Below are 19,742 nucleotides of genomic sequence, written 5' to 3'. Positions count from 1 at the left end.
GGAAACCATAAACAGGACATTTGCTTGTCAAAGGTATACCTGCCCCTCCCATCAGCTTTCAGACATGTGCAGAAAGGAAGGACTTATAATGTGGTCATGTGAACAGACTACATTAACCATAATGCCTTGCAAAATATCCAAGACATGCACACACCATGCTTCTCTGCTAACATTATAAAAGGCCTGGAAACAGCCCAGCTCGCTCTCTTGGAACCTGCCTCCTCTTGGGACCTGCTGCTCTCTTTGGGGTCTGCTGATGCCTTGCTCCTGAAACATGTGCTCATCAATCAGCTGGACCACAGCATGCTTGTAACAAGGACTTGTAAGTTAACCTACCTGCTACTTTGTTCTATTTTAAGCACAGATTACCTGTAAGGATTTCTTAAAACCTACCTCTCGTGTGCAATTGTATATTAAATCAACCTTTTTGAAGCTAAAAATACGGTCTCTTTGTGTTCTGAGTATATTGAAGCTATATATACTTAATTTATTTAATTTATTGCAATTATCACCTTTGGTGATTGGTGGAGAAATTAATATCCTAAAACTTATAAATACAGCACCTGCTCTTAAATTATAAAGAGAAGCGAGTTGCTCTAGAGCTATTTTCCCCAAAATAAATCATTTCTTGTAACACAACCATCCTTCTGGCTTTGCCATTGCCTTTTCTACCTGTTTGGCCACTATAAGATCATCAGATACGAGCACACCCAATTCCCTCGGGCACAGCCCTGAAAACCCAATGCAAAATATTTGACATCTCACCTTCACGTCTACTGTTCTTCTTCCTCATCCATTTTTCTACAGTTTCTGTACTGACACTTTCTGATACAAATTCATCCAGCACCTGGGGATGAATAGAAAGATAGGCCTTCACTTTTTCATCTGTCAGACCTGCAAAAAACAGCAAACAAGAACAAAGTTTGATTGGTCAGACTTGGAAGCTAAAAAGTTTATAAAATGCAATAAGTTATAAGTACATAAGTATTGCCATACTGGGAAAGACCAAAGGTCCGTCAAGCCCAGCATCCTGTTTCCAACAGTGGCCAATCCAGGCCACAAATACCTGGTAAGATCCCCAAAAAGTACAAAATATTCTATACTGCTTATCCCAGAAAAAGTGGATTTTCCCCAAGTCCATTTAATAATGGTCTATGGACTTTTTCTTTAGGAAGTCATCCTTTTTTAAACTCTTCTAAGCTATCTGCTGTCCTCAATGCAGCACATCAGAAACAGTTTTTAGTAGAGTCATGTTAGGGAATTAAGGCAACTCAAAATAGAATGGTGCATGCTATGAGAGCATTTGGTTAGAGGATCATAATATAAGTAAATAGAAGTGAGCAGTATGCCACAGAATGCACACAGTAGGCATCGTAACTTGCATAGCCTAATGGTTAGTGCAGCAGGCTTTGATCCTGGCGACCTGGGTTCGAATCTCACTGCAGTTCCTTGTAACCTTGGGCAAGTCACTTAATCCTCCATTGCCTCAGGTTAGAAAACAGATTGTGAGCCCTCTAGAATCAGAGAAACTACCTGTGTATAATGAGTACATCTAGTAGTGCTATAGAAATGATTAGTACTACATTTGCAAGTGTTTTATAATAAGCAAGGTTTCTCTGTTCAAGAGTAAGCAAGGAGTTAGAAAAGACTTCACAGTCAAATATAGAAGAAGGAGTCCAACTGTGTCACTGTTCATAGGAAACACAAAACTTGAAAAAGCAGCACCCTGGGCTAAACCAGTCAATTCAGCAATTTGATTGACTAAATGACTCATGCACATTAAAATACTTCTCTAGGTATAGGTAGTTTTAATTTGATAATTAAATAAAAATGTAAGTCAAGCAGGATACAGCAACATTAGAGCTACAAGCAACCCTCCAAAATGTAAGAATCAGAATCAGTTTGTAAGCTGTTTATTAGATTCGATTTATTCACTTTCTATGCTGCTTAACACAGCCAAGATTCTAAAGTGGTTTACAATAAACAATGTCAACCATACAATACTTAATACTCAGCATAAATCCAATCCATAACTCTGCTTCAATAGCCAAGTCTTCAAAGCTTTTCGAAAAAGACAAGTACCTGGGAATATCATGCAACTCAGCTGATAGTGAATTCCATTAAGATGATCCAGCATCACAAAATACCCTATTTCTAGCAGTGGTCAGTTTAACAATACTCAAAATACTACTACTACTACTACTTAGCATTTCTATAGCGCTGCCAGGGTTAAGCAGCGCTGTACAAGTTTAAACATGGGGAAGGACAGTCCCTGCTCAAGAGAGCTTACAATCTAAAAGGTAACAAACTATGTAGTCAGTGTAGGTATCATGAATGGGGAAGGTGGTTAGGTGCCAAAAACAAGGGAGAAGAGATGGGCTTTGAGTAAGGACTTGAAAATGGGCAGGGAGGGCGCATGGCGTATGGGCTCGGGAAGTCTGTTCCAGGCATAAGGTGATGCGAGGCAGAAGGGGCGGAGTCTGGAGTTAGCGATGGTGGAGAAGGGTACAGATAGGAGTGATTTGTCCTGAGAGCGGAGGTTACGGGTGGGAACATACGGGGAGAGGAGAGTAGAGAGGTAATGGTAGTAATGGTAATGGTAATTGAATCAAACATTTCTGAGAAGAATGTAAAGTATGCTGAGGTGCATAAAAAATTCTCTGTATGCAAAAAAGAATTTGACAAGTCTATGGCTGATATGTGTTAACAGTCTATGTTTTCAAGTCTTTATAGGCAGGGAAGATATGAACATATGCGTAAACCATGCCTGCTGCAAATAAAGGATATGAGCGCGGATGCAAAACTCTTCACATACAGTACGTCATTTCTTGCGCACTTCTAAACATCTTCTGCTTATCACTGTTGGAGTCAGGATACTAAGGTGCCCTATCACTAAGCCGCATAAGCGCCTACGCGCACCAATACTGAGTTACCACCTGGCTACCTCGTGGCCCTTACGATAATTTCATTTTAGGCGCGCTTCCGAAAAATATTTTTATTTTCTGGCACGTGTCAGCTATGCATGCCCAGTGGCATTTGACACACAATGAACTTTTGTGGTTCAGGTGACAGTAAACGAAAAGCCACAGCTGATAACCAGAGACTGATCAGATTAAAGTACTGCATTCCCTTAAAGATTTTAGTCATTCTTGAATGCATTAACTAAGGGCCCCTTTAACAATGGTGCGCTAGCGTTTTTAGCATGTGCTAAAAATAAGCATGCGCTAAACACTACAGACGTCTATATATTCCTATGGGTGCCTCTAGTGTTTAGCATGCGTTAAAAAAGCTACAGCGCATTTCTAAAAGACCCCTAAGTTTTTATATTATTTTACATATTTTAATTTGAGTGTAGTTTAATTTTAGGTGAAACAAAAAAATTTGCTGTCCTAGGTCAGACTATCCAGCTTATTTTCGAAAGAGAAAGACGCCTATATTTCGACCCAAATCGGGAGATGGGCGCCTTTCTCCCGTGGGCGCCCAAATCGGTATAATCGAAAGCCAATTTTGGGCGTCTCCAACTGCAATCTGTCGCGGGAATAGACAAAGTTGACGGGGGGTGTCAGAGGCGTGGTGAAGGCGGGACTGGGGCGTGTTTATCGGCCGAGGAGAGATGGGCGCGCTCGGCCGATAATGGAAAAAAGAAGGGCGCCAGAAGCGAAAATTTGGGTCACTTTTTCTGGACCCTTTTTTTTTCACGAAGTCCCCAAAAAGCGCCCCAACTGCCCAGATTACCACCGGAGGGAATTGGGGATGATCTCCCCTGACTCCCCAGTGGTCACTAACCCCCTCCCACCCAAAAAAAAAAACTTTAAAAAGCCTTTTTTCCAGCCTGTATGCCAGCCTCAAATGTCATACCCAGCTCCATGACAGCAGTATGCAGGTCCCTGTGCAGTTGTTAGTGGGTGCAGTGGACTTCAGCCAGGTGGACCCAGGCCCATCCCCCCTACCTGTTACACTTGTGGTGGTAAATGGGAGCGCTCCAAACCACCCCCAAAACCCACTGTACCCACATCTAGGTACCCCAATTCAGCCATAAGTGCTATGGTAATGGTGTAGAGTTGTGGGCAGTGGGTTTGGGGGGGGGGGGATTTGGGGGGCTCAACACACAAGGTGTAATTTTTACAAGTGCCCCCTAGGGTGCCCCCTAGGGTGCCCGGTTGGTGTCCTGGCATGTGAGGGGGACCAGTGCACTATGAATCCTGGCCCCTCCCATGACCAAATGCCTTGGATTTGTTCGTTTTTGAGCTGGGCGCCTTCGGTTTCCATTAGGGGTCCTTTTACTAAGGTGTGCTGAAAAATGGCCTGCAGTAGTGTAAGTGCGGGTTTTGGGCGCACGCAGAATCACTTTTCAGCGCACCTGTAAAAAAGACTTTTTTTAATTTTTGCTGAAAATGGACGTGCGGCAATTTTAGGTGTGAGATCTTACCGCCAGCCATTGACCTAGCGGTAAAGACTCACATGGTAACTGGGCGGTAATGACCTATGTATGTCAAATGCCACTTGACATTTTAAGAATATATACTCTGTAGCATTACCTTAATGTGCTTGAATATTAACTAATACTACTACTACATGTTTCTATAGCGCTATTAGACGAATGAAGTGCAGCTCAATAAACACGTACAAGGAAGTCCCTGCTTAACAGAGCTTATAATTTATTCAATATTAAAATATAACAATATTAAACATGGGTAAACCCCATGTAAATAACATAGTCATCACTGCTGGAAACACCTTCACATATACTGCCACCTCTGTATTATGATCACAGAAGGCAAAACATTAAATGCCTCTGGCATATTTTAAGTATACAAGTTTCACTCAGAAAACTCTCTCTCTCTTCTCTCTCTCTCTCTCTCTAGAATGCATATAGGCAAACAAGTGTTCAAAATTTTCTGATAGTTCTTTTAGCCCTGTAACAGTTCGATTCACAAAATTTCAAACTTTGGTTAATTACTAACCCTCCTTTTAAATGTGGTTCTTTAGGGATTCATAAGTGAAAAGAAGCAATAAGCTTTTTGAGGGAAGGAGGAAAGAGAAGCAAAGTGCTGGGGAGGCTCCAGGGAGCAGCTAGTATGTTTTCATAAACAGAAAAGTTTGATAATGCAGGTGTGTTAATTAGTTCTGCTGGGGACAGAAGCAGTACGTACAACTCCACAGTCCTTGTTCCTCCTCAGTACTTTAGTACATAAACACATTTAGAGGTACTGTAAACATAACATAAGAAATTACTGCTTTACCAAGAGAGATGACACAGATACTGAGAGAAAAACAATTCTAAACAGGTTTATACAACAACAGGATCACAACTGAACAGTGATTTAACATGTCAATGCTACCCACTGGACATAGTTAGAACATAAGAATAGCTGTACCGGGTCAGACCAATGGTTCATCTAGCCCAGTATCCTGCTTCCAACAGTGACCAATCCAAGTCACAGGCACCTGGCAGAAACCCAAATAGTAGCAACATTCCATGCTACCAATCCCAGGGCAAGTAGTGGTTTCCCTTATGTCTATCTCAATAGCAAACTATGGACTTTTCCTCCAGGATAAACATGTGGGATCCTAAGCGATCCCACATGCTTATCCCATGCCTTTTTAAATTCTGGAACAGTCTTCGACTCCACCACCTCCACCGGGAGGCCATTCCACGCCTCCACCACCCTTTCTGGAGGCGTGGAATGGCCTCCCGGTGGAGGTGGTGGAGTTGAAGACTGTTAACAAGCCAATCAGCACCAATACTTGGTACTTAGCAACCAATTAGCAGCACTAATTGGCTTTAATTAGAATTTACACGCACAACTCTCTAGGTGTCTTCTATAACGCGGTGCACGTAAATTCTAATGCGCACATTGGACAAGGGGGTGTGGCCATAGGCGTGGAATGGGTGGGTTGTGTTTCAAAAACCTATACGCACTATTATGGAATACACCTAATCTGCACCTAGCTTAGGTGCAGGTATTTAGGCCTGGTTTTAGGTGACCTAAATGGGTGCACCTAAATATTAGTCTCAAGAACAACGCGTAGGCATATTCTATAAACTATGCCTAACTTTAGGCGTAGTTTATAGAATCAAGCTAACCGTGTGGTTTTTCGGCACCAATTTTTAAGGCGTCATTTATAGAATCTGGCCTATAGTACTAGCATGTGAAGGGGGGAGAGCAGACAGCATGATTAGCTAGAATTATGTGACTTTGAAGCGGTTTATCATAGAAGACATTCGTGCTGTTTGGTGGGATGTTGATTAAGGCTTCCTTACTGATCTAAAATGGACGTTTACCCTCAGTGCTATTTTTTTTCTCACGGCCTTAATTCATATTGATGGGCTCCTATTTTTATGTCCCTTTTCTGATACATTTTTTTTTTTTTTTTGTTATGCTGTGCTATACTACATTAATGTTAAATTAGCTGAGTGGTTCTCATATTTTTTCTGCCAAGACGTACCTGGCAGATGGTATTCACATACTTGACATAATATATTACAATCCACTGTGAACCAAAACAAAATCCTAAATATTTTTTTTTATTCTTCAAATTGATGCAAGGAAAATATTCTTAACAGCTTTTGTTTAATGTAGGCTGTTATCGACAATAAAGTTAGTAAATATTTTTTCACATTATTTGCTGTCATTTTATGTTTGTTTAAGCTGACATTTTTTATTGTAGTTTTACTATGTACTGTGCCTATTTCAAATGTCTATTTGTTCGCCATCTAGGATTATTAGACGCTGTGATAAACACAGTGTCTGCCCTTACATGAGGAGACCGCCAGATGGCGCTCGCCTACCGAAAACCGGGGAAATGCCCATTCTGGCCAGTAGAGGGAGCTCCAGAGAGATAGCTGGGGAGAGTGAGAAGAGGCTTCTGGACCCAGATCTTTCTAGAACCAAAGGGGCGAGGTTTCAAGAGGTGAGGAGGTTTATTGGACACCTCATAAATAGCTTCCTCTTAGCAGAGGAGGGAGGTTTGCCCGAAAGAGAGGAGTTTGCCCAAGGGAGAGGAGATGGGAGCCTGGAGGCCGGAATCCGGAACTGTGTGTCCCGGGGTGGAGGAGGAGTGACTGTGTATCCAAGAGGGAAAGCAGGCTGGAAATCCTGGGGTAAGAAGTCCCTGAAGTATTGGGGTGGGACTGTGTGTCCTCAGTACTGGGAAAGAACTGGGTGTTCAAGGGGAAGGACTGTGGGTCCCCAGTACTGATATTGGAACTGTGAAGGGTTTAAAAAGAACAAACAGCCGTGGGATGGAGGATAGGACCGTAAGGTTAAGGTGAATAAAGTGTGTCCTATCCAGGGGAGGTGGCTGTTATACCCTGAGACCCAGATGTCCCCCAGTAAATGGTCTCAGGGGGGTGAATCGCAGTCAAAGAAGAGTTGGAAAGCCAGGTTCCCAAAAGACTGTAACCTAGCTCTAATAAACTGAATTTACATATGATCAGCTTAATTTGCATATTTCTGTGAGCAAAGGTATCCGCGCTATCTTCCAGAGGAGAGGGACCAGGGGGCCCACCAGAAGAACTGGTAAAGGTGGGTTGGTTACCAGGAGATACAGCGGGGAGGCCGGGCCAGGACTGAAGGTTAATGCAGAGGTCACCCTGAGGGAAAAGGGAGGACCAAACATAGAGGCCCGAGTTAACGAATACACAGAGAAGTCTGGTTTCAAGGTGGTTCCCTGAATCAAAGGACTGGCCAGGTACAGGCAGGAGCCATTAGAGGGCCACTGCACACCTGAGAGCACCCCTGTGGGCTTACAACGCGCACTGAATGTTTACTGCCTGGGTAGCATGTGAGACCTTACCGCTGCTAGATCAATGGGTGGCAGTAATGTCAGAGGCCAAAAATGGACACAAGCTGGTTTCAATTTTAGCGTACGTCCATTTTCCAGCCCCTTAAAAAAAGGCCTTTTTTCCTAGACACAGTAAAAAATGGTCTGGTGCGTGCCCAAAAGATGCACTCGTACTATCAAAAGCCACTTTTTACTGTGGCTTAGTAAAAGGTTCCCTAAGTGAATTGCCCAAGATTACAAGGCGCACCAGTGGGATTTGAACTAGGCTCCTAGGCCACCCCACTCCACTATGCTACACACAGTTTATCAATACAGAGTTGAACCATGGACAAACACACACACACATATCTCACTGGCAATGTTTAAATAGTTTTGAAATTTTCTGGAGTTTATACAGTGCAGAGTTTAGATAGATAGATAGCCCAATGTACCCAACCGTTTTTGAGGGTAGTTTCATAACGAGTTAATAGGGCAAGAAGATGCCTATTTTATAATTGCACACAGGTACCCATTTGTCTTTACTAGTACAAATCCCGACATCATACCTGCTTGAGAACCAGTGTAAAAGTGCATGTATACGTAGCAGGCTGCCAAAATACACTGCTACTGCAGTTGCAGAAAGAATATTCTGGGCTCTAGCTCCATATAAAGGTGCCAATCCAAGTTTAAGGGTAGGAGGTCTAGTCAGAGAGTCTGGTCCAATAAGATTTTGTCTATGAGTTTTGGGAGGGAAGTATAAAGGTCTGTCAAGGGAGGAACTTCGTCTTTCCTTTCTGGAGAGGGCCAGCTAGGTGATTTTCCTTCCTCAGAGGGTTTCCAGCTAAAAAGGATGTACAGGAGCGGTAGGTGGGGAATCCCACTAAGGGGACCACCAGCGCCTTAATTCCCTGCTCAAGGGACTAGTAAGGAGATATAACCACACAGGGGCTGCCATCCTGTTAATCAAATGTCCCCTAGAACCATAAAAAACAGAGTTAAGTGTTTCTCACCTGCACTGAACTGTTCAGAGAATGTCAGTCTGATCTACAGCTGTCCCTTGAAGGCACAGATCACCCAACAGCAGAAGTTCTGGTCACAAGGAGACTGGATCCTAAACCTTAGTTAGAAAGGATAGTTTGAAGCTGCTGACAACTGAAAGTCCCAATCGGGGAATGGGAAGAAACTGAATAGTGCTGGGCAGACTTATACGGTCTGTGCCCTGAAGAGGACAGGTACAAATCAAGGTAGGGTATACACAAAAAGTAGCACATATGAGTTTATCTTGTTGCACAGACTGGATGGACCGTACAAGTCTTTTTCTGCCGTCATCTACTATGTTACTATGTAGTGAATGCCAAACACCATAAGTGTCAGGGAATAATTCACTCACACAAGGTTTATCCTTGACCAGGACAAACTTGAAAATTATCGGCCAGTATTCAACATCCCATTTTTAGGGAAACTTATAGAACAAACATTCTGTGATCATCTCAATGACTGCCTAGAAGAGAGAAACTGTCTAGATCCATGTCATTCTGGATTCAGACCTGGTTATAGAACACAAACAGTCCTTGTATCCCTACTAGATGATCTTCACAGAAATCGAGACAGGGGATTTGTATCAGTTAGTACTGCTAGATTACTCAGCAGCTTTTGACACTGTAGATCACGACAGGGGCGTAGCCAGAGTTCGGCGGGAGGGGGGTTCCAGAGCCTGAGGTGAGGGGGCACATTTTAGCTCGCCCCCATGCCATTGCCGACCCCTGCCGACACCGACCCTCCGCCCCCGCCACCACCAACTTTGATAACCCCTGCCGATGACCCTCTCGATCCCTCCTCCCACCGACGACCCTCTCGACCCCCCCTGTCATCACCGTGGGCTATCTTTGCTGGCGGGGGACCTCAATCCCCACCAGCCGAGGTCCTCTTCTTCCCGCGAAGGCCTTGTTCTGTTTCTGACGTCAGACTCACAGAAACAAAACGAAGCCTTGCAAGATGGCTTTGTTCTGTTTCTGTGAGTCTGACGTCCTGTACGTACAACGTGCAGGACGTCAGAAACAGAATGAAGCCTTCGCAGAAAGAAGAAGACCTCGGCTGGTGGGGATTGCGGTCCCCTGCCAGCAAAGGTAGCCCATGGCGACAACGGCGGCGGCAGGGCAGCGGCGGCGGGAGGAGAGTTGAGAGGGTTGTCAGCAGGGGGGTCCAGGGCCAAATCTATGGGGGCCCAGGCCCCCATGGCCCCACGTAGCTATGCCACTGGATCACGATATTATGCTAGCATGACTGGCAGAAACAGGTATCAGTGGAACAGTACTTGCCTGGTTCAGATCCTATCAGACAGGCAATAGTCCATAGTGTACAGCAGCACCTCATCACCACCATGGGCACTGACCTGTGGGTTACCACAAGGATTGATACTGTCACCCATTCTATTCAATATCTACCTTAAGCCACTAGCCAAGCTGATTCAGTCAATGGACACTCAGTTCTACATCTATGCAGGTGGCGTGCAGCTACTCATACCCACTGAACTTGACTACCCACAGCCTCGAATAAACTGACTACTTGTCTAACATCAATTCAAGAATGGGCAAAAAAACAACAAACTTTGTCTGAGCACAAGTAAAACTGAGCTTCTGTGGGTCCCTAACAAAAGTGGGGACATACCTGACATCAAAATCTCTTTTAGGAAACATGAACTCACCCTCAAATCACAAGTCAGGAACCTTGGAATACAGTTTGATTCAACACTTACTCTGATCCCTCAAATCCAAGCAACGTTCAAGAGCAGCTTCTATTACTTGCGACAACTATGCTGCCTGTCTCCTTACATTGAGAAGGCAAGCCCTGGTCTCAGTTGAGCATGCCATAACATCAAGGCTGGATTATTGTAATGAACTGTACACTGGTCTGACTACAAAGGATTTGAACCAGCTCCAATTGATTCAGAATACTACAGCAAGACTATCAGAAGGTTGTAAGCAATGTGACCACATCACAACATTTTTGCATAAACTTCACTGGCTACCAATACAATACAGAGACAAATTTTAAACGCTTTGTTTGACCTTCAAGGTTCTTAAAGGAAATGGCCCAGAGTACTTGAAGAACAGGATCTCCCTATATACACCTTCAAGGTCACTAAGGTCCTCCCGAGGAATTTCCCTAACCACACTCTCTCCAAAAGACATCACATGATGTGATACCCGCAAGCAAGCCTTCTCCGGAGTAGCCCCCACGCGCTGGAATGCACTCCTTGAAAAGCTTCGCTTAACACAAGACTATCTCTACTTCAGGATGCAGGTGAAAGCTTGGCTCTTCAACCAGGCCTTTAACGGAAGACGTAAATGATACCGGCTGCACATATTATAGCAGGAAATGTTTATCCACTCCTACCCTAGCCAAGATAATGTTCAAACACCTTTCTGACCTCATTTGCAACTCTCTAACTAGTCCCTTATTTTCTTACTTCTGTTACTCTTATCTATCTATATGTTCCATCTTTGCTTACACCCTATGCTGTCTATTAAAATGTTTTATTGTATATTGCGTTAGTATTGTAAGTAGTATACTATGCCATACTTTGTATTGTTTGAATATTTTTACTGCTGTAATTATCTATTGCTTATGTTTGACTTATTCTTGCTGTACACCGCCTTGAGTGAATTCCTTCAAAAAGCGGTAAATAAATCCTAATAAATAAATAAAAGTATGTACCAGCCTCAGAGGTGACCCTCAGTTCTGACCAATGAGAGGCCATTTACACATACAATACACATGTGTATGTTATATAAAATACATGTATAAATTGTAACTCCGCCCAAACACGGCCCCCTAAACGTGCCTATCCTACAATGCAGACTGTTAAGTACAATCTAATTTATAAGCACCCATCTACAAACACACAACTAAGCATTTTACACATTTATGAAGGAAATAACTTCACAAAGGTCAAATGAATTAACACAAAATCCTTCAAAACAACACTTAGAACCTGTGTAGCAAATGTGTCATATAGTAGCACTAAATCCCATGAACTGAAACCATAACAATTCTACCTATGAAAATAGGTACCCTATGAAATGCAGAACACAATATATTCCTCCTTTTGGAGAAACAGAACAAGCCAGACTTAGGTCAATCCCTGAAAACTGTACATAGGCCAGAAGAATACCACACTTCAATCATAAAACAAATACCTGCCTTTATATAACACAGAATAAAGACCCATAAACTAGAAACACAAACAAATGAAAACCCTGAGAAGCCAGACACAATGTGAGCAATGTGACACTATAGAAATTAAATCTATTTCCACCTATACTAGGCAAAAATGCACATTCCCAAATTTGACATATTGTAATCTCTAAAAACTGAAAATAAATGTGGTCTCTTCTATTGAGTGTTTTATTTTTTAATTGAGGAATGCCTAATCTTTTTTCAACTTTCCTTTTTTTTTGTCTTCTTTTAAGTCCTTTTGCTGGGTTTTCTTCTCCCTCCTACCTTCTTCCTTCCTTCTTTACATCTGTCCATACCCCTTTCATCTATTTTCTTCCTCTCTATCATAGTTAGATTTTGCTTATCTTCCTCTCCTCTGTAACCCAACCTCAGTCTCCTCCTCTCCATATTTCACCTACAATATTTATCGGTTTTCCATCTCCCACTCTGTAGAATTCACTCATTTGCCCTATCTCTCATTCCTTCCCTGCCTCTAATCCCTCATTTCAATCCTCTATACTCATCCCTACCCCCCTGCCTCCTGGCTCTTCACTAGTCCCAGCAACTTTCCCCTCCTGGACTCCTGCCCATTCTTCAATCTCCTCCACCCCCCCCCCCCCCCCCCCCAGCTTATCACTCCCTTTTTAATTCTTCCCTAGTTACTCCATTTCCAACTTTTCAAACTCTTTTCAGAGAGCTGCTATTTCCCTTTCACCCCTTTCCAAGCCCCTCCAGAATTTATTCACATCTCTCCACGCCACCCCACCTATCTACATGCTGTTGACACCCCCTGTCCTACCACCATATAGCTACAGATTCCCCCATTAGCTTAATAGAATTGTCTAGTGTTCTACTGTCTGTCAGTATAGGGGTTTTTTTGTAATGAATTTGACCCTTATATTAATTCCACTTTGTTTACTTTGCAGCTTTTAATGTCACTGATTGTTATATTCTTTGAAGATAATCTCTGTGCTAGTCCTATCACTTTATTAGTTTATCGTGTGTGGTCTTTCTACAATTCAAAAATTGTTGCTGGTAATACATTTATAAAATATGCAAACCCTTTACTCATACTGCTATAAACAATTGCATTTAAAATCCACTATCAAACTAAGGAGATGAAACGAGGGAATCTGATGCACTAAAGATAATCTCATAAATCGATCTCTTAAGATCTAACCACAGTCTAGACCAGCACAAAAATGTTCCCAAATCTGTGAAGATCAAACTGCTTCCAAATTCAGGGCCCTGTTTACTAAGGTGTGCTAGCATTATTAGCACATGCCAAATGCTAGAGACACCCATATATTCCTATGGGTGTCTCTAATGTTTAGCGCATGATAAAAATGCTCACGCGCCTATAGCGTGGCTTAGTAAACAGGGCCCTCAATATCTAGAAGTAGCTTGAAAGAAGTCAAAATATTATCCTTTGTAAAGAGATGTCCAAAAGCAAACCTCCTTGATCTGGGCTATATGAAAAACCCATGAGGGATACCAACCCCTCCTCTTTAAAGCTTCAAAGATTACAAGATTCACCAAATCTTCTGTTATCAGCAAAAATAAATTCTTCTGTTAAAATCTATCCTCAATATAAATTCATGTTTCGCCACCTGGCTTCCTCAGGAGGAACAGAGTTCACCCGGGACAAAGTAGAGACCCCAGCCTTGGAGAGAGTGGATTTTAAATGCAATTGTTTTTAGCAGTATGAATAAAGGTTTTGCATATTTTATAACTGTATTACCAGTAACAACAATTTTTGAGTTATAGTTTATGGTTCTGGTATTAATATTTGGATTTACCCCTGTATTTGTAGTTCTAGTGGTAGACTTTCTACAATGCCCACTATTTGATTGGATCTCCAAATTATACATTTTGCTTTGTGAGTGAACTGGGAAATAAATAGCAAAGAAAGCTGTGGTCATTACAAGTTTAAATTTCTTCTGTCTCTGAGAGGTTAAACTGCCACAACAGAATCCATTGACATATTTACAATTCCCATGGCAGCTGCATAGAAACTCAACAATGCAATACAGTTTGTGCTGCTTGAATATTATTTGCTCAACTGAAGTAAAGTTTCCATCACAGAGATCTGTGCTCTGTATTTTGGGAGCATTTGGAGCAAATGTCACTAGCTTGAAAGACTAGGTTTTGATGTTTGTTTTGGGTTTAAGTTTCATCAGTAGCATGTATTATTACTTAACCATGTGAGATACTGAGATATAGCATGCATTACAGATGACACAAGAAAAACTCCTCGAAATTCTGTTTGTTCCCTTATCATTTCAAAACAAATGTATATCTCAAGTACACACTACTCATAATATCTTCTTGCAATAATTTAGATTGCACTGTATTCAGATATTTTATATAAGCTTCCTGACACTTTACTTATGAAGCTGTATACATACATTTAGGACAATTATTTTTTTTTAATGGATTTGTCATGTGATTATTCTCTAAAGTTTGTACATTTAAGTAATTACATTTCATTACACACAATCAAAATTTCTCAAGGCAAGATACAATAAAATAAATCAGCATAAAGAATCATAAAATTCAATACAAAAATTGTAAAATTTAAAATACAATCTCACACATGTCCCTCATTTTATTCATTCTGTTTGTAAAACAATGACAGCTTTCTACCCAATACAATTCCCAACACTCCGAACACTCTCCCCACCTCCCGATCCAATCCCCAATCATTGCCCCCTCTCACTGATCACAACTCCTCCACAGCTCAACACCAGCCCTCCCCACATCTGTGATCCCCCTCCTCCATCACTTACCCAAAGTTATCTCTGGTAGTCTAATGTATGAGACAGGAGCAATCTTCTTTCGCTCCCATCCATTGTTGCCAAGTTCAAAATGGTGGCTCTGACCCACAGTAGTACTCTTTCGGTTCTACTACTGGGGGTCAATCTGCCAAATGGTAATTTATCCCTATATGGCAGATTGACCCCTAGCTGTGGTACTGCAAGAATACCATGAGGGGTCAGAGCCACAAATTTAATCCTGGGCAGAAATAAGGGTGAGCAGAGGAAAATTGTTTTTGTCTGATATATTGGACAAACATGGACAGCTTTGAATAAGAGCTGGTGGGGGTGGGGGGGAGGATGGTGAACAATTCTCAAATACTATATATATATATATATATATATATCTTAGTGTTTAATATAATATATTGTCCACTTAAGGATTTTTACAGCAATGTTCTGGGAGGGATGGCGATGGGGTAATGATAACTGAGTTGAATTATCAAAATCCTAGGGGGAAGCAGCAGGCTTAAAGGCCTGAAAATTAACTGAAGGGGGGGGTGGAAGGCTTAAGGATCATCTAGGGCAGGCCTGTCCAAGTTCAGTCCTTATGGGCCACAAAAAGGCCACATTTTGTGGCTATCCCTACTGAATATGCTTAACCCAGATTTGCACTCAATGGAGGAGGTGGTATGCGTGCAAACCTCTCTCATACATATTCATTAAGGATAACCTGAAAATCTGGCCTGCTTGTGACCCTCAAGGATGGAACTTGGACAGGCCTTATCTAGGGCATCTAATACACTTGCAGCTGCCCTGCTAGGAAGCAGAATTGACACTAAAGTTATTGAAGTATGACTGATGGCAATAAACTTGAAGATAATTTAGACATCTGATACATCATGGTATAGTAGCCTAAGCTTAAAAAAATGCATGTTTCCCATCACTACCTTAAAATCTGTACAAGATATGCCATTAAATTAAGTCTACAAAAAAAAACCCACTTCAATACAAACTCACTGGCAAGAAAAAAGAAAAAGAGAAAACCAAACAGAGGAGAACAGACACAGTGATGTAATAAATGCCTGGACACTCTCCCAATTATAAACACAAAACTCATAACTTCCATGCTAGGATTTCAGCAAGACATGAAACTTAAACACTGTCACAACCTTATACACAACAGTCCCCTCAGAGTGTCAATGAAACATCCTACAGAAAATCCAGTTGTATCAACATTTTACTTTCTTCCTTGAAAGAAACATGGCTGTCTTTACTCCAATAAACAAAAAGGACTTCAATTGTAAATAATCAAACAGAGGAACAGTCCTTAAAGGAGAATAATCTTTGATGATAAATTACAACTCTAGAAGCTGGCATGTTTTAAACTAGAGGTAGGCAACGCCAATCCTCAAGCGCAAAAGCTGGTCAAGGTTTCAAGATTACCACACCGAATATGTATTTGTATGCATTGCTATTATTGTGTGTTTAAGGGGGTCCTGTTGTATTTCCAGATACTTGGTGGGGGGGGGGGGGGGGGGGAGACAGGCTACATAACAAGGATTTACTGGTTTGGGACAGGAGCCAGGACCAGCAGAAATCAGGAGGCCATAGACAGTTTTACCACACACTCTGCACAATCATTTTAGTCACAGGGGAAGCTGTCCTCAGGTCTGGTGTTCTAAATCCACAAATTGACTTTGTCACTATAGGCAAATACCATAGCAGAGACAGTATTAAAGTCTCTTTTTCTCCTGTTAAACTTTTCTCCTTGTTAGTATATGCCTTTGTTCTCTCCATAGACATTCCGACTAAGGGTATAGCAAGTAGTATAAGCAGTGTTCAAGAAGATTATCATGTACAGTCTTTGTTACTGGTGATGGGAGGCTCAAAGATATTAAGGGTTCAAAGCTGAAATTCAAGTGACTTGGTCCTGGTCATATGTGTATTGGTCCTCAGGAGACAGCTGTGACTGGTTCTTATTTCTTCGGTCTTTGGAGCTCTTCAAGGCTCCTTTCAGATGATAGGTAGTCCAGGGCAATCTGTTGGAAATACACAGCTATGCCCAGCTTTTCTTTTTCTCCTTTACTCCAGGAGTGGGTACAACGGGTTCCATGCGCCCACTGTCCCAGTGACAACACAGAGCTACTAAAGGTTCTGAAGTGTCTCCTTATAGATTGTCCTGGCTAGGGCAGCCAGCTAGCCAAGAATCTCTATCTCCTATGTTTGTTTAGGTGTAGATGGCTTGGGGCTAGATGGGCTCTCCTCTCACATGCAGGTCAATAGCCAGGAGGCCAGGAGCCAAAGACAAGAATCTGAATTGTGCTCAGGGTTTTATACCCCTGGCAAGTTCCTTCTAAAACATATTCCCTCCCCTGATGGTAATGATGGGCAGGGTAAATCTCTTCCTTTCTGGAAAATTCAAGGTAGAAATATTGTCAACTTTCAGTATTCTTGTAGATACTACTGTGCCATCCCAACACACCAGGACCCTAGGGTCTCCATATAAACAAATGCATCTCAGGCTTATGTACGAAAATCACTTGCTCCTTCTAACTAATAGGGCACATCTCTTAACTGAGGACACTGGTGCATCTCATTGTTAGGGATAGTATAGGAAGATCTAAGATTGTGTCTTTAGTGCTCCACACCAAAGGGGATCAGGTGATATATTTCTTTTCTGAAAGGGGAAACACAAGGAGATTTGAGACATAAGGATTGAATCAGTGAAAATAACAAGCCTGCTGTGGAAAGGAGTGGATGGTGGATGCAAAAGAGCAGAACAGCGAAGATGACTCCGGAATAAGTGGACAATACTTCAGATGGTGAAACAGTTTATTGTACGACAAACGAGACTCGACACAGCTGTGTTTCAGCTGACAAGGCCTGCATCAGGAGTTTATTACAAAAATATACGAAAGAGCAGCATTTTCCTGCTCCCACCCAGAAAGGACTAGAGGAAGATCCTTGTTACCTGGTTGTAAAGTGCCCAAAGCAGCAGTAGAAGCATTGGGGTACATGGAGGACAAAGAGGAAACCTACTGTAACTACTCATCAAGAAGCTGTAACTTCCTTGGAGGTGAATCTGGAGGACTTGAAGTGAACAGCCATGGAGGTTTGAGAAGACTGACCCTGGATGAGGAAGATCTCCCAAAAGAGAGAACAGAAGGGGAAGGGGTACCACTACTGAAGAGTCCGGTGGGTCCAGATACACTACCTGGAATAAATGCCAGAGAGTGTATATGGGCAGAGAGGTGAAAGAATATTCTATACTGTATTTAAGACAAAATAGACATTAATGAGAGTAATACTAAACAGTTTTGGCACTGGAGAAAAAGGGACTATTTAATGAATTGGTTAACTGTGGATAAAGAAAACCTACAATAATATTCAAGATTTTGAAGAGTTTTCCAGCTAAAATATATCTATGTCTAAAACTTTGGGAAAGGTGGTCTCTTTCCCCCTTCCCCAATCAGACAGCCCACGTCAGGTATTTTTCCCCCTATGGTAAGGAGGGTTTGGAACCTGTACTTGTAAGCCCCTTGTACACAATGGGACCTCCCATCAAGGGGGTACACATTTGAGGATACCCCCCAAGAACTGGCTTGTGGCACTTGAGGACCAGGGTTGCCTATTTCTGTCAGACAAATTGTAGTCATATTTACAGTATGTACACATTTTTGAGACATTTGAGGATGTTTCATTAGATATGGTAGTTTGTCAAATCAAAAGAAAAGAAAAAAGGGAACTAAGATTCTTGTCAACCCCCCCTCCCCCAATATAAGCCCTTCAAAAAGGTTCCCCAACTGTATCCAAAAACAAGATATACATCCATATGAATCAAAGAAAGCTGTGATAACCCCAATCCCATATTAAAACAGGATTTCCTCAAAAAATGGAAGTGGGAGGGCTGAGACCACCGATTTTAAGAACCACAATTCCTGAAATGTAATATCATTTCCTAGATTCCACATTGAAAACTATGTATTTATGCTTTGTTTCTGTTTTTACAGATTTCATGTGTCAAGCAAAACACTCTGAACTACCCTCGTAAGAGAAGACGCTATTTCCTTCAAGAAAAAGCCATCAACTTCCCACAATTGCTCTCTTTTTAAAAGCTTTGGTAACTGTTTTCTTTTTTTAACCTCCTCCATACCAAGCTTAGCTGAGAGAACTGAAGTGCTACATAAACTCATGAGGAAGGGGAGGATTTATATAGAGCAGGCTAAGTCAAAATACTGTCCTTACCAGTGTATTTTAATGTTAATATCTTTTTTAGACCAGCTGTTAAATCAAGCCCCTCTCTGGTCTGTAAGCATTAGGCTCTCTGTTACTCTTCCAACTGAGTAGAAATATTAGCTCTATTGTACCTGATAAATTGAAGAAATTTAGTACCAAGCACAGGAAATAGTGGTAGAGGGGAGAACTGGAGTGAGGTGTTTGTGATTTTTTACAATGGGCCTCTTTCTGGATGTAGCCAGCCCTGCAATTTATTTGGGGTGGGGTGGGGTGGGGTGGGCAATGTATTCTTCTCTCCCCATTCCCTGTATGGGTGTGCTAGGCATACATTTGCTGGCAGGGTTGCTGAGCCCCACTGCTTGTTTCTGGCTCTGAGCAGCATGCCAGGACCTTCTCATTCAAGAAGGTCCCGGGATGCTGCTCAAAGCCAGAAACAATAAGCAGGGAGCGGCGGCAGTCTATTTTAGAGAGTTGCACGGGGACAGAAATCTTACCCGTCTCCACCCGTCCCTGCTGGAATCTTACCCATCCCCACACATCTCTGCAAGAATTTAACCCATCCCCACTCGTCACTGCAAGAATTTAACCTGTCCCCACTCAGTCCCACAAGAATTTAATGGTACATTTAAAAAAATTCCAGTCAGCTCTCAGTCTCTCTCTGGGTTTGAGCCTTAGCACTGCAGGCAAGGAAGGAATGGAACTTAGAACACTCTGGTGCGCACATGAAAGACTTGTCTCTGATTCACTGGCACTGTGTGCTGA

At 42.2% G+C, this 19,742-nt stretch overlaps 1 protein-coding gene across 1 annotated transcript in view; it reads right to left on the bottom strand.

The window, feature by feature from the left end:
- PDE10A (phosphodiesterase 10A) overlaps positions 1–19,742 on the bottom strand; it is a 464,736-nt gene that overhangs the window by 335,778 nt on the left and 109,216 nt on the right. The window contains 1 exon segment of the mRNA XM_030198081.1: positions 766–894. Within this exon segment, the coding sequence (XP_030053941.1) occupies positions 766–894 (129 nt within the window).

This window comes from Microcaecilia unicolor, chromosome 3, assembly GCF_901765095.1.
Source record: "Microcaecilia unicolor chromosome 3, aMicUni1.1, whole genome shotgun sequence".
Taxonomy (NCBI): domain Eukaryota; kingdom Metazoa; phylum Chordata; class Amphibia; order Gymnophiona; family Siphonopidae; genus Microcaecilia; species Microcaecilia unicolor.
The sequence above is the reverse complement of the archived record's forward strand: the minus strand, read 5'-3'. Positions and strand labels throughout refer to the sequence as shown.